Below are 15,760 nucleotides of genomic sequence, written 5' to 3'. Positions count from 1 at the left end.
CACACACACAAACACACACACTATTATATATACACACTGTATACACACTATTATTTTGTACTGCAAAATTTTGATGAGTTACAAGAAGTGAATGAACTTTGGGCTTTGTTTTGTAAGGGAACCACTAAATGTTTCCTGGGATGAACACTCCAATGTAAACAATATCAAGTGTTATAAATTATTACACACACACACATTTCCTGTTTCTAAGTGCGTGTTGGGCTCAGTAATTAATACACCTCCAGGCAAATGTGAAATAAAATCTTGTCTACATAAACTTTGTAAAGCATGATTACACAATTCATATTTATGTTGACAGAAGTATGATACTGTAGTTGTTATGAGGTGATTGAGCCACAATATTACATGCATATATCTGTATTTTATTAATGTGGTTTTAGTTTGAGTTCATGTAAATAAGAAGCTGTGACAACAGTTTCCATCTCCATCTTGTCATTTATTGCTTCTTTCTTGAAATATACATCAGTCTCTTCCCCTCCCCACAAAACTGTCCCTGTCTTTCCATCGCAAGTCATGCTGAAGTTTGTCTCCTTGTCTTAAGGTGGAAATACTGATCATCACCCCCCACCCCAATATTGTTAACACTGATTCACAGACCCTAAAATACACTGGATACTTAAGTTAGTTAATAACACACAACTGGAAGTGGTGATGCATTGTCTTTTTTTGAATTTTACAAATGGAAGTTATTTTTGTACAGTCAATACAACAAGGAGCACACAGTTGGTAGAAAACAGTGGCCAATGGTAATGTTAAATGAGTATGATATGACACCCTACCATCATCCTAAAGACACACCATGCCACACACACACACACACACACACACACACACACACAAACACACACACACACACACACAAATACACAGGCACACTGAGATGCATACCAACAGGCATAAGTGCACATACATACTCAATCGCTGGCATATCAACACTGGACATGAGGTCTCTCATTTAGAACATTTATCTGAATCTGAATTTTGTTGAGCACCAAATGGCATAATGGGTTGAGATGGTTGAGGCTGGGCCAGGAAGAAGCCCAGTACGAGAGAGAGGTGATAGAAGGAAAGATACTGCAACTACAACTGGACACCACATCACACTCACAGAACGAGACAGAACAGGACAGCACTAAGGCAGGGAGCAAAAGAGAGGGGAGAGGCAGCGAGGTAGAGAGTCAGAAAAGCAGAGCAGAGGGAATGTCAGCCTGTGTCAATTGTATGTGTGTTTCTGGTGTGCGTGGGGGTGTTTGTATGTTTCAGTTCCCATCCCACCTCATCTTTGGTCCATTTGTCCACGTCTTTTCCATATCAGTGAGGGTGTGAAGGTGTGTGATTGATCTGCGCTATTGTCTCACCAGGCCAGTGTGGTGTGCATGCATGTGTGCATTTTCAGTATTTTGTGTGTGTACGGTTGTGTGTGTGCTGATGTATCAGGGCGACCTTGGCTCTGTGTTCTGTAAGGCTCAGCTCATCAGATGACGCTCTCAAAGAGTAGTGTGCTCTTGGCTCCTGTGGGGGGCAGCAGTTTGGCCTCAGACTCAGGGGCCAGGTACTCCAGGTGGTGTCTGCCCCACACTGGGGTGGTGAGGTGCTGCCACCGCTACATACACAGAGACAAAATGATAGGGACAATGAGCAGAGTGGACAGAGTTTTTAGTCCCCTCTGATAACTCAACCAAGGCCTGATAGATGGGTTTCCAAGGAGACACATTCCTACTGATTTATCAGCAAGAGAAAGAATGCATACATGCTCAGAGACACACTGACCTCCCGCAAAGATCCTTTGCAGCGCAGTAGTTTGTAGAGGACAGTGACAGGGATGCAGAGCATGGAGGAGAGGGCCAGACCCCAGCCAAAAGCCTCACCCCACAAGGGGTATGTGTACACTGTGTTATAGGTCAGGGGCTTATAGTTCACCACATGGAACAGGAACACTCCCTGTAGGTAAACAAAAATATCAAATAATAATTTTGAAACTGGTAGGTACATGCATTCAGTGTGTGCACATATACAGCAACAGAACATACCACACAGACAAGAGGTGTGATGTAGGACCAGCACCACTTCATGTAAGGTAGGGGCCGATAGCCGATCATACGAGCCACATCGTCCATGAATCGATCTGCGCCTGGCAGAGAGAATATTTGAATATTATGATGATGCACTGGACTGCAGGGTTGCTGATGCTATTGCTGATAGAAAATCCACTTGGAGCAGTGAGTGTGTGCCTCACCATAAACCCATGCCACCACCACACACTCCCAGAAGGCCTGCCATAGCAGAGTGATGCCACTGGCAGAGTAGTAGTCAAACAGCTGGAAGACATACATCCCTCCCTGGCAGGAAGACAGAGAGACAAGCCTTCATCATCACCATTACCATCCTTTAAATACTTAATGTTTGACCTAAGACTTAAGGCTCATCTCCTTTAATACATTTATCCCTCTATCAGCCTATGTCTAGTCATAAATTAAAACACCTAAACCATTAGCTAGACCTTCTAAGTGTTTCTTTTCAAAATAAATGGCATCAAGAAAACATCTTAATATGAAAAATATTTCACATTTGCTCTTTTCAAAACAAGTGAATATGTTCAATTAACTGTCTTTACACATAGCTACTGAACAGACTTAAATAGCCTCATATTTGGTTTGGAAGTTTGTCTGTCCTTGTGTAACCAAATAGTACAGCAAACTCTGGAAAATCCCCCTTTTACCTCAGTGACCATGGACATGTCAATGAGGAAGCAGGTGACACAGCAAACGGCCACTACCACCTCTCGCCGCAGAGATCCCAGGGCAGATTTAGGGGGAAGCATGTCTATTATTCCTGTTATCAAGCCCTCCACCCCTACAAACTGAGAAACAGAGTAAAAAGAGAGAGTGATAGAGCAACAAAGAGACAGAGAGAGGGAGACAGAGGAGAAGACAAGCAGAGTCATAATGGCTTGAAGGAAGAAAAATAGCTATTGACTGATACCTGATTCCAGAAATGAGAGTACTTGCATAGTCACTGTGGCTATGGGAGAAGGAAAGAGAGAGATGATGGATGGATTGATGGATGGATGGATGGATGGATGGAGAAGGAATGAGTGAAGAGATGGAGAGAGAGAGTGGATGAATGGAGTGGAGAGCAGACAGACGCTCTCTGTGTGAATCAGACAGAAGCTCATTGACAATTCCCGGGGTTGTAAAACAATGGATGTAGGCACTGGCTCAAATAGACACACACCAATCAAGCTGTGAAGAAATGCAATGCTAACACTGGTAACCAAGTGTCTGGACTATTTGTGTAGCAGTTGTGTGAGAGGAAATGAGGGAGAAAGAGTGTGCGTGTGAGTGTGTGTGTGTATGCTTGATATATGTATAGAGCGTGAGTGGGAGTAAGAGAGATCTAAGAAAGAGAGATTTCTTCGGTATCTCTGCTAGAGAGAATGTTTGTACAGTGAGTGTGTAAGAATTCATAGGACAGCAAACTACTGAAGAATTTCATTCCAAACATGGTTAGCTACACACATAATTGTGCGCTTTTAAAAAAGTGCATGAAAAGAAATAAACTCGAATAAGTCTATAGGTGCACTCTTTACCTGGCTGTCCAGGCCCAGGACGAGCAGCATAAAGAAGAAGAGAGCTGCCCAGAGTGGAGCCAGAGGCATCAGAGTAACAGCCTTGGGGTAGGCTATAAAAGCCAGGCCTGGACCTGCACATTAAGAGACACATTTATAAGCTCACGGAATCAGGAGGTGAGAGATGATGCCTATGTTCAACTCGCTGCCCTGCGGCTAAGGAGGGCCTAAGTCGGGGGAAAAAGGTATCCTTACCACTCTCAGCTACCTTACTGATGTCCACTCCTTGCTCTGCAGCCATGAATCCCAGCACAGAGAACACCACAAAACCCGCAAAGAAACTGGTTCCACTGTTAATGAGGGCCAGCACAAATGCATCCCTATAGAGAGACAGACAAGAGAGAGAGACAAAGAGATTTAAAGAAATACTTCCAGATTTTAACACCTTCATCCTAACAAAATTGCTTCAAATAAATCTTGAGGGAAGATGAATGGTCTCTACTACTGTCAGCACAATATGTAAATGCATGCCACGACCCCTGAAACAGACCAGTCTCTGGTTGACAACTAAACCGAGATAATGATTTAAATAATACTACTGATTCACTATTACACTTGATATTTAGACCCATCATGTGAAATAAGTCCTTACATAGCTCACAAAGAAACTGACTGTTATGATATTGAATGATTCCATTACTTTGAATGTAGATATAGCCTATTTTAATGTATTGCTTTGTATGTCTATCTGGTGATTTATTATATATGTTTGCATGTCATTTGTGCACTTTTCTGATACTTTGTTGATATATTTTGTTCTGTGCTGCTTTGGCAACACAAATGCTATTGTCATGCCAATAAAGCGTTTTTGATTTTGAAATGGGTGTTGAGAGATGGGGGGCGGGGTTAATAAGAAAGGGAAGGGAAAAAAAAGTGTTATTATAAACTGTACGAAGCTCATGCCAGGACAAAGAAACAGATAAGAAAGAGACAGGTAGGGGGTGGGGTAGTAAGGAGGATCAGCAGCTGTTCTGATAGCTGTGGTTGTCTATGTAGTAGACTGGTAGAGAGTTGACAGCAAATAAACCAGGCAGAGAGAGACAAATAATAGAGGAAATGGAGACAACTATGCAATGTGTATCTTTTTAGGGTATAGTAATGATTCCCTCTTAAATGCATCCATCTGCACACAACAACGTTACAGTTACACTGTCTCTGCAGTGTTCCTCTGTATAACCCGACTACTCTGTATGTACTAAACAAAGTCTTGCTGGCAACCATGGCCAAGAATCCAGCCCCTCTCTGATATGGAGAGTGTATAAACAACGGCTTGACCTGGATAGTTGCCTTCCTAACACTGTGAAGCTGTTTCCAGCAGCAACCTAACAGTCTACAGTCAATAGTCTCTGTCATCAAATATCACTCAGAGGAATACCTGAGAGAGGTGTGGGTAATCAAAGTAAGGAGGGGTGACAAAGCAGTCCGCATTAAGCCACAATTAATAAAAAAGACAACAGATTTCATTTTTCTCTGCACAGGTAGGTAAGCAACTAAATAATCATGAAGAAAAGTAATTCCTGAGTCCTGTACTTTGACATCAGGGAGCAGTTTATCTACATACTTAGCCATCTAATTGTAGTCTAGCCTGGACTAGACTAGAGTCAGTGTTTGTGAGAAAGAGGGCTGAGCTGACATACCTCAGAATCTGAACCCATCTTTCAACTTCCAATTTAGGTCAAGGGACAGAAAATGTTAGATGGACGGATATTCCTGTTGCTCCCAATGCTACGGGCATTCCAAAAATGCCAGCAGCTCCCAAGTATCACGTCCTGAGATCTACTAAAAATGATCTCTGTTATTGCTGTCCAGCTAACTGCCATGTAAGGGTCTGAACGTTTACATATCTTCATCTGTTTAGGCTAAACACATGTAAGCACACCAACTAGCTCAAAAAAAAAAAAAAAAAAAAATTAGCAGCTGAGAAGCCAGCTATTATGGGAAACAGACAGAAACATCCATTTTAAGTTCAGACTTCCACTAACTTCTATTTGAGGTGCACAGCAAACATTTTTTCACTGCAATCAATTTATACTACTTTTTCAAAACGAGGAAGTTGGTGTGAAAATAAACACAACCTCTTGACCTAAACTATGATTGATTTTGGCAATCTGATCACTGCTATTTTGATCAGGAAGGTTACTCTGCATCTGATATGTGAGCAGTGTACCAGGAAGCATTTGAGGCTCCAGAATTCCTGGCACAATCACATCCAAGTCAACTGACTGTTTTGGTAGCCTGACAGAATACAAAATCTTGCAATATGACATCCCCAAATCGACAAAAAGGATTTTTAGAGAAAACAGACTTCTCTTTCAACAAAACACTCCTTTGCATCTGCTTTACACCTGGTCACACAGTGGTATTTAAGTAGCAAGTAATATTGGTTTACACAGTAGAAAGGATTCTACTGCATGTGACTGTTACTATGGACACAGTGAGTCCAAACGGTCACTCTGGAAGAGCGTGAGCTGTGAAAGCAAGCCTAATTCTAGTGAAAAGACTATTTATCTGGTTTGTTTCATGCTACTCAAGTCTGTGATCACATGCACTGAGTGCGGCTGACGGTGTTTGTGTTAATATTGGCCCTCATTCCAATTACAGGTGTTTATGTTGTGGTCACACTCACTGGTAACAGTTGTTATGGAAGCGGTTGTAGCTGCCCAGTGCGGTCAAGGCACCCAGTCCGATGGCATAGGAGAAGAAAATCTGAGTGCCAGCGTCGATCCACACCTAACACAGAGGGAGGTCGTCTCAGTGATGCAACATGTGGTCTCTTTGACCTTTTCTTATGAAGACATTATTTCCACAAACCACCTTGAGAGACTGTTGGAATTTTCACTCAAATTTGTAATCACCAAAAATATTCAAGAAAGAAATTTAAAAAATCAAAATTTTAGCTTCTGTTACATTTTTTTTCCTGATACATATTTTACGTATTTGTAAAATTGTTCTATGAATTCAAACTTAGGACACTGGTGTGTGAATATTCTCTGTGGGGATAAATTTCAACACAGAAGTTATCAAGTGTTTTACTTCAATACCATTCTTTTAGCCACTACATAGCTATAAATTTGCTGCACATACAAAAATGCAAGGTCATAGTCATATGAGCTCAAGTTATACCTGTGCTTCTCCAAGTTTGGACCAGTCTGGTTTCAGATAGTAGACAATTCCATTCAAAGCTCCTGGTAGAGTTACTCCATGGGCCAAAAGAACAACCAGAACCAGGTAGGGGAACAGAGCCGTGAAGTACACTACCTACAGAAAGATGGGGAACAGAGTCGTGATGTACACTATCTTCAAACGCATGAGGAGCAGAGCTAGGGCCAGTTTTTAGGAGATTCATTGGGAGGCTATGCATAAGAACTCACAGAAAACAAAAGTAAAGAAAACTCCATCGCAAGCCCAAAACCCCTTACATTACAGTGAATGCCTAATTAAAATGTTGTTTTGGTGATTATGTGAATCTCACTGGCACTGCTGGTACAGTTCAGTGCCCATCAATATGGACAATCTGCCATATGTAAATCCTTGCATATATTTGCATATATCTTTTTATTACATTTATTAAATATTTACATTTGGTATTTATATTTTCTCTTCAAATAACTTCAAGCCTGACATACACAGCGAATGTCATTGATTACATGTATAATGTGGCATTATATATTACTTTTAAGAAATAGGTAGCCTATAAATGGAAAGCCAGGCTATTTCAAACCTCCCTGCAAAAGCAGGGGTGTTTGGCAAATCTTTTGAAAAGCCAGGTGGTCTTTGTCAGGTTTTGCTGAGAAAGCTCCCCCCTGCTACCCAGTGGAAACCTAAAGCTCCAGCTACATCAATACGGTAAGAGCGGAGCAGTACGAAAGCACATATTTGCCTTGATCTAGAGTGAATGCAGGGTGGTGGGGGGGGGGGACTTTCCAGCTCTCAAACATCTACATGGGAGAAAGTTACTAATCGGCTTAAGTGAGGGTGGCTCAATCACCCTCATTGTTTTTCCCTCTGCTCCATGAGCTTTGGCTGCTGCTGTGACACACGTATGCAAACACAGACATTGTATACAAAATAACAATGCAAATATTGTGTCTGAGTATCAAAGCATGCAGATATTAAAAAGTGTGGGCAGAGGGCATCCTTTTTCAATGCCACTACTAGGATAAAAGTCAGTCTGAACAATGTATATGTATACTAGTATAGGGACGGAGGGATCAGCAGAAAATAATGAACCTTACTAAATTGCTGAGCCTTGCTTATAAACATACACAACTGAAAACAATAAAAAAGAGAAAAAAACAAACAACACACAAATTCACAAACATTCAAAAGACTATACAAATACAGTATGTGTGTGCTTGAGTTCATATATGTTTCAGTCTAGACACTGATCCTCTCACTATATTCAAGCTGATTTGGGTTCAAAGGGCAAAATGCAGCAATTTGGAGAAATCACAATTGCACATATTAGCTACTGCTGCACTCCATGAACCAGGGCTGTACCGCCAGGCATCATAGAGTTGCGGGGCCAGAGCATATGTTAACATCACACGCAGACACACACACACAGACGACTGCTCACCTTGCCAGTGGATTTTACTCCCTTCCATATGCAGAAGTAAACAACGATCCAAGTGACTATGAGACACAGCACCATCTCATAGCTGATGTCACCAGGCTCATCCAGGCCACCTGACAGACGGAGCACCTTACGCCTAGAGGAAGAACAAGGATCGGTGGCTGTTAGCAAAGAGAAAACAAACAAAAAAAACAGCCTGCCAAACACACCTTAGAATAACAAAATAAATAATAACTGAATAACATCAACAGGGTGATAACAAGTTTCATCAAGTTAATGTTAAGACCTTTAAGAGCTTGTCAGCATCAGTTTCTGTAAATACAGGAGAAATTTGGCAAACAAGACAAAAATTGTTGACCCACCAGACTATAACTCTGTTTTGCTGGATATTTCTCATTGGAAACACAATGCACCAAGAAACCTCAAAAGTTTCCATACTTCTAAAAGTAATCTCAAAAGGCTGAATTCAACTGCACTCAAGGCTTTTTAAGATCTTAATGTTAGATAGATAGACATTTTAGACTTTCTCAAGACCTGCTGAACCCTGTTTAAGTGATTCATGATAATTCCCAGATCAGGGATGACATACTCCCAGAATTCAATAACTGGGGAGCGCATTCCCTCAGCGTCCATGCAGCTCCCATTGAGGAGGAGCTGGGCCGAGGACAGGTTGAGCGGGGAGGTGGAGGAGAGGATGTTGGCGGGAGTGGTGGCAGCGGTGGTGGGTGATGGCAGAGCTGGCTGGGCAGTGCTGCGATTGTGACAGGCACGGCGGAAGTCCTGTGTGCAGTTGGGGGTGTTCCATGTGTGTCCGCAGGTGGCCCAGGGCAGCGGGTTGGTGAAGGAGTGGAGGAGGAAATAAAGGCCCCACACCAGAATCATGATGTAGTAGGTGTTGCAGAAGAACACTATTACCATAGAGGCCAGGCCCAAACCTAGCAAAGACAGAGAGGGAGAAGGGGAAGGACAACTGAGAGGTGAAGGATTGCTGAGAAAAACACATCTGATCGCTCTTTTGCTCTTCTTTCTCTTTCTTTCATACACATGAACACATTGAGGTACCTTTGAAGAGGGGCGCAATGTTCCAGGCAGAAACCCCTCCCTGCTTCATGAACTGTCCCAGAGCAATCTCCAGGAAGAACACTGGGATGCCCCCGATGAACACAATCAGCATGTAGGGGATCAGGAACACACCTGCAACGCGCAACACACAAACTCTCAGTCGTCAACACATTATCCTCTGAAGCAACGTCTGTCCTGAAGTAACAAGAGAGTAGAAACTAAAATAATAATTGCACTTTGGGCTGCTTAGCACTGGGAAATACTTGATGCTGACTGGTGGGAAAGGCCTTCAATGTGCAGAATAACTCAACAGCTCTTATAACAGTTCCAAATTCATTCACTTGCATGGCTTGGACATCTAGTTGGAGATATCACTTAGTGCCTTGTTTGTGGTCATCCTGTTGATGTGGTGTGTTGAACAACAGTGCACAAGGAGCAAAAAAATCTTTAAAAAATATATAAAAATTATGATGTTATCAAAGCATTCCAGGTATTATTTCCAGTTCAACCAGCAGTTAGGCTACGGCTTCTTGTGACTACGCCTTGCCTGTAGTTTCTGCTTAGGAAAATGATACTGATACTGTTTTGGGGATGATGAAATAGACTGTTAGCTTGCGACTTAACAATAATTCTTTAGGATCATATTCTGGTGAACTATATATACCACAAGTAAAACAGGTATGCCAGCTAACTCCTGCCAAGGTGCGTATCAGTATTTGCGATAAAAGAATGTGTATTACATAGGAATGAACAAGTTCCAACTCGACTAACCTTCTTGTGTTAGCATGGAAAGATTGAAAGTACAGGTGAAATGTTTGACTTTGTTGAATAGCCTATATAAAAATACCTGTCTCTGTTAAAGCGGTCTTTGTTCAGACTTTTTTTTTTTTTTTTTTTTACATCATACTCAAAATCATCATTTGTACAAACGCCATGAAGACAAGTTAAATTAGCAACACCTAACAGTGTCATACTTGAGGTACCAATTATGTTTTAGAGCTTTCAAGGATACAAGCAGTACTTCAGCATTGGCATAGCCATAACTTATCAAGCGAATCACAAGGCCAGAAAAGAGAAGGAAGCAGTTAGAGAGGAAAAGAGAGAAAGAAAGGGAGGGGGATACACAAGGCCAAAGTGATGCAGTCAGAATGTGAGTGGGTGATAACTGCATTGTCTCTCATTCCACAAGTGTTTCGACATTTGCGGCAAGTATTGTCCTTGAATGTGAAAGGAGAGACAGAATGACCGTAAAATAGAGACATCATAAGTCAAGGGACTTCTGCGGAAATCATTAGATTTAAAGAGACATGTAGACAAACAACTCGTATCATTTTGACTAGTAGAAGCTAATTATATAATAACAACCTTTCCTACATAATCTGCTTTTGGATGCTAATACAGCAGTTGTGGATGTGACAGGAAAAACAAGTGGAAACAGGCTGAGGATGCATAAGATGTACAACTCAGTACTAAATGCAATTGCAGCAATTAGTTATGAATACAGTGGTGATGCCACCACAGTGCGCAGATGGGAGGGAGTCACATGACCAGGTATGACGCAGAGCAGAGAAGCTGCTAAGAAGAAAGGAGGGAAAGATGGATGATCAATGGAGGGAGACACGAGAAAGGCAAAAAAACTGGGATGCTGCCGTTAAAGAGAGGACACGAGAAAATCACAATAAGACATTGACGTCGTGACTCTGTAGCACTGCTATCTGGTGACTATTTGTCTCCCATTCAGTCCCTCATTCTCCCTCTCATTCACTGAGAGCAGAGGGCTGTAGCCTTATAAGGAAACATTTGTGAGTCTGAGAGAGAAAGAGGGGGTGGGGGGGCGATGCAATAGGAGGCGTGAATGGAAGGACAGGAGAAAATATTTGTGCTGACATACCCTAACATATTGGCCAAATCTGTGAGAAATTGCATCCTTAATAGGTTTATGTAAATCCTCTCTAATCATGACTGGACCAGACACATCGGGCTTAAGGACTGAATTAAAATAACATAAGACTTCCAGGGAATTAATTTCACCTATGTACAGTACATCCACCTATTAATCTCTCTAATATACTGAGACCTTTGAAAACGAAGCAGGCCTGAGAGCCTGAAAGTACTCAGTTCTTATCTGATGTCGTTGTTGTGCTACAAGGTGTTCTCTGGGCTGGTCAAGGGCACAAAATGAGGCACTGTAGCTGAAGTGGCACTCCTACCACGAAGGTAACAAACGGGCAGAGTCTCACAGGATGCTTATTGTGTGACACATCCATATGCCTTCTTATCAGGAAGAGAGTGGGAGAAAGCACCTTTGTGTGCGACATGGGTGCTGTGCAGGAGCACAGGGGGGTGGACTGTGTGAGGCAAGCCATTGTTACACGATACCAGAAGGTGGGTATCAGAGCCACGGGTCACAAGACATACCGAGGGGAAGAGGGAGGGCTGCACTGCAAGAGGCTGCACACACACAGCACAGACATTCGCTTTCATTTACACACCTCATAAAAAACAAATTGGAGAAAAAGTGGGTGCGGCAGAGATAATACAAATCGAGGCCGAAGGTTGCAGCGAAGAAAGGCTATGGTTGAATGACTAAGTGCGGTTGAAAAAAGGGAGGACAGACAAAGGAGAAGAAAGAATTCAGGAACCCACATAAAAGAAAGTAGCCCACATACTGTTGGGCAACTTTCATGGCTTTTATGATGTGCAGTTATCAAAGAACAGACAGGGCAGTTGTGAATAAACTACAAACAAATGTCACCATGTGAGCTGAGCATGGCTTTTAAGCTACGTGCTCACAGCCACGCAAGCCTTGGGGAAGTCTCTCAGGTTGTGCTGAGGAATAGCTTTCCATGCTGCCATGTTCTTCTGCTTTCTCTCTTTATATGTGAATCACGGGTATGTCAGTTAACTGGGTGTTTCTGCTTTGAATATTGCAAAATTCAGTGCAACAAATGAAAGATTATGCATCCACTTAAAAAATGACTGCTGGTATAAACGTCATCATTTAATAATTCTGAAAATCCTAAGTACCTTTGAAAGTGACCTTTCTTTACACAATAGTAATATTTTAGTGAGCATGGTCATTTCGGAAATTATCAGTGATGAATGAAGCTATGTGTAATTATTTTTCCATTTTGGAATGAAACCCTTCATTTGTACATAGTGGCTGAGTCTGTGTGTGCTTATTCAAATTCAAATCATTTTAAGTAAGACAGCTGTCCATTTTCTGCATGTACACTGATTAAGTCTCAACTAGAGTCATCCCATGCTGCAAGAAAGGCTTTTCAAATGGCATCAGAGTGCCAAAGGTCATCCTGCTTTACAATTTTTCAATGGTTTCTGCCCATCCTGAGGGGCATGTGTTTTCCTTGACAATTCATTGTTTTGAATAATTTCTAACCCTTGTTGCATTCCTTTTCAATTTTTGCTGAAATGTGTTCCTGTGTATGTGCAGAAAGTAGACTACACAGTTTGTTCAGGCTCACCTCCTCCGTTCTTGTAACAGAGGTAAGGGAAGCGCCACACGTTGCCCAGGCCCACAGCGAAACCCACGCAGGACATGATGAAGTCCATTTGTCTGGTCCAGGTTTCTCTCTCCGCCACTGACACTGCTGTAGCCCCAGCTCCAGGCCCAGCTGCAGCCCCATCCGGGTTCTGGGGTGGCCCGCCCCCTCCACCCTCACCACACCTTGCCCCTGCTCCAGGGACAGGCACCAGGGGACGAGCCACCCCACTGCCCTCCTCCTCGGATGGAATCCCTGCCTCCAACTGGGGCAGACCGATTTCACCTGAAGCGGAAGAGATGGACAAGGAGTGGATGAGTAAGAATAGAGACACAGGAGGAACATGGAGCAAGGGGGAGGAACGAAAGAATATAGAGAGTGTAGCTTTAAGAAAAGAATGATGGAAACAGATAAGAGAGCAGGAGTTGACATGTCAGAGTTAAACTAATAAATTATCCATATATGTCTCAGTGAGCATAACAGACAAAGGCTCCAGTCAGCAATACTTCAGACCTACTCCTCTCCAAAATACACACACATTCATGATTTTACCACGTGTCAGCACTGCAGTGAAATAAATGATGGTCTCTTGGGTCAGACTTACAATGAATACAAGAGGAAACAGAGAGATAGAGAAAGAGAAAGAGAGGGGATGGCAGGTGGGGGGTTGTATGCATGTATGGACCACTTTGTTTGGGGTTCACTGGAGGGACAGCATCAGTGCTTCAGTCAAGCATTAGAAAGCTGCACTAAAGCCATAACAGGGCTTAACGTGATTTCAGAATTACATCCGATCTCACCACAATCCATTTATTAGATCTCTGCTGTGGCTGCTAACATGGGACTGCCTTGCACTGTTGGCCACGTAGGCTAAACTGTGTTGTAGTGGTTCTGTCTCGGTCACAGATCTGATGGAATTGTAGTCACTCTGACTTTGAGCCCACCCTCCCCGACTCTCTCTCTCTCTCTCTCACACACTCCATCAGGCAGAGTGATTGGTGTGCTGCGGTAGAATACAGCAGAAAACAGCCAAAGGTATATTTCAATCTGCTTTGATGCAAATCTTTTTTTAATCACGGTTCATTCACCACAAAGGCCACCACAGACACACACACAAACCCATACACAGACATAAAAAAAAAATGTGTTGCTTCATTAGTGCCATTCCATGATATCAGTGTCAGACGCTGTCCTGGATGCAAAGAGAAGCAGTTTCATCCAGATCAGAGCAGTTTGAGGGGGTGTGTGAGTCGAGGAGGGAAAAAGACAGGAGAGAGTATGGGACAAGGGAGCTATCAATATCTAATGGAACTACTCATCAAGCTAACAAATAAAATAAGGTGATATGAAACATTTGAGGTTGATTTGATACCCCACAAATATACATTTATATTCTTATATTATGTATTATTTTTACTTTAAAGTCAAAACCAGTAATTCCAGTTTCAGGTGCAATACAGTTATTACTCATTATTATTGTTACGACTCACATTCGAGGTGTGTGCCAATAGGATGATGTCAAAAGCCATCTATTTGAACCACCTAATCACCTAATCAGCTTTAAGAAAGTGAAATAATTATGTTCTCATAAAATGGGTCTACAACTTGAAAATGTTTTGTTGGTTGAAGGTGGATCTTATTCATAAGACCAGGACTGACTTAGAATTCAGCATCATCTTAAGCAACAAAAATGACCTCTAGCCGATTGACTTTGATGTAATAAGGGATGAAGAAATACTATCTTTTGGTTTCACTACGTAAGAGTGATGAATGAACAGTGACTGGGGAAGTGCAGCAGGTCTCTGGGGCTGCTCTTTTCCCAAAAGGATGAAGGACAAAGCACCGGTTGGGACAGGGATGTTTTAATCCCTCAGCACTAAGTTAAAGTCGCCGTGGTTAAATTACATGTAAAACAAATAAATAAATAAATAAATAAATGATGTTTTACAATAACATATTATGAAGTGGAAGTCACAGATTGTACTCACCTTGGCTGCTCTCCTCCACCTCTGGTGACATATTCTTTGAATAGCGGCACAAAAATAATTGGAAATATTTCTATACTACTACTGTATTTAGTTGTTTGTTTGTTTGTTTATTTGTTTTTTAAATAAAAATAATAGTAATAATAAAATAAGTCGGCTGTGGTGGTTTAGCCAAATGCTGTTTTTGGCTAATATTAAGGTGCCTAGCGAACAAGATACCCAGTGGGTCTCAGACAGAGGAGAGGTGTGGTAGGCTAGTAGGCAGCTGTCCACTTCTCTCTTTGATTTTCTAGGTTTGTTATTTCGCCTTCTCGGTATTTTTAAATCGCAGTTTTGTGATTATCACGCGTTGGAAACCTTCAGTTAAGAGATGGAATATTTACAAAGCGCCGCGGTCAGTTTAGACGTTGAGGGGAATTCAAAAGCAGTCGACGAAGCACTTGAAGGTAAGCCTGAAGAATCTCATGGATGACAGTTAAATAAAATTAATAATGCGCCTAAAGGGTATCCGTGTTTGTCTTGGCAGAGCAACCCTCTCGACCTGGTGTACCGCTCAGGATCGTCCTCGGAGTGTGAGGCAGACGGAGAGCGAGATCCGCATTTGGCTCCGGTCCCCCGGGCTGCTACAGACTCACCCCCCCCCTCCTCATCCTCCTCCGTCATACTGCCACCTAGCGACGTGATTGGCCAATCGGAGCGGCGTGCGGTGTGCATAGCATCAGCAGCACGAGTCAGGAGTCAGCCCAGCAGGAGAGAGCAATGGGCCCGCAAGGATGGACACAAGACAGAGCAGACGTCCTTGACCTGAAAATACATAAACAGTTTCTGATCACCCCCCCCCCCCCCCCCCCCCCCCCCCCTCTCTCTCTCTCTCTCACACACACACACACACACGCACACACACAGCAATTAGTTACCTTTATCAGAGCACCTAAAGTAGGATACCCTATCACACACACGTGCAGCCTTGGGCCCTATAGACTTTATG

At 42.5% G+C, this 15,760-nt stretch overlaps 1 protein-coding gene across 1 annotated transcript; it reads right to left on the bottom strand.

Annotated features, from left to right (window-relative positions):
• Positions 1-436: 436 nt before the first annotated feature.
• LOC115362512 (sodium- and chloride-dependent creatine transporter 1) lies at positions 437-15,360 on the bottom strand. The gene is made up of 14 exons (XM_030056467.1): positions 14,776-15,360; positions 12,770-13,072; positions 9,288-9,419; positions 8,815-9,160; positions 8,229-8,361; positions 6,773-6,907; positions 6,276-6,379; positions 3,845-3,969; positions 3,611-3,723; positions 2,741-2,881; positions 2,258-2,360; positions 2,052-2,152; positions 1,792-1,962; positions 437-1,624 (listed from the first exon to the last, which is right to left on the bottom strand). The coding sequence occupies exons 1-14, from the start codon at positions 14,804-14,806 to the stop codon at positions 1,496-1,498; spliced, it is 2,067 nt and encodes a 688-aa protein (XP_029912327.1). The 5' UTR covers positions 14,807-15,360; the 3' UTR covers positions 437-1,495.
• Between the last annotated feature and the right edge of the window lie 400 nt (positions 15,361-15,760).

The sequence above is a fragment of the Myripristis murdjan genome, chromosome 7 (genome assembly GCF_902150065.1).
Source record: "Myripristis murdjan chromosome 7, fMyrMur1.1, whole genome shotgun sequence".
Taxonomy (NCBI): Eukaryota; Metazoa; Chordata; class Actinopteri; order Holocentriformes; family Holocentridae; genus Myripristis; species Myripristis murdjan.
The sequence above is the reverse complement of the archived record's forward strand: the minus strand, read 5'-3'. Positions and strand labels throughout refer to the sequence as shown.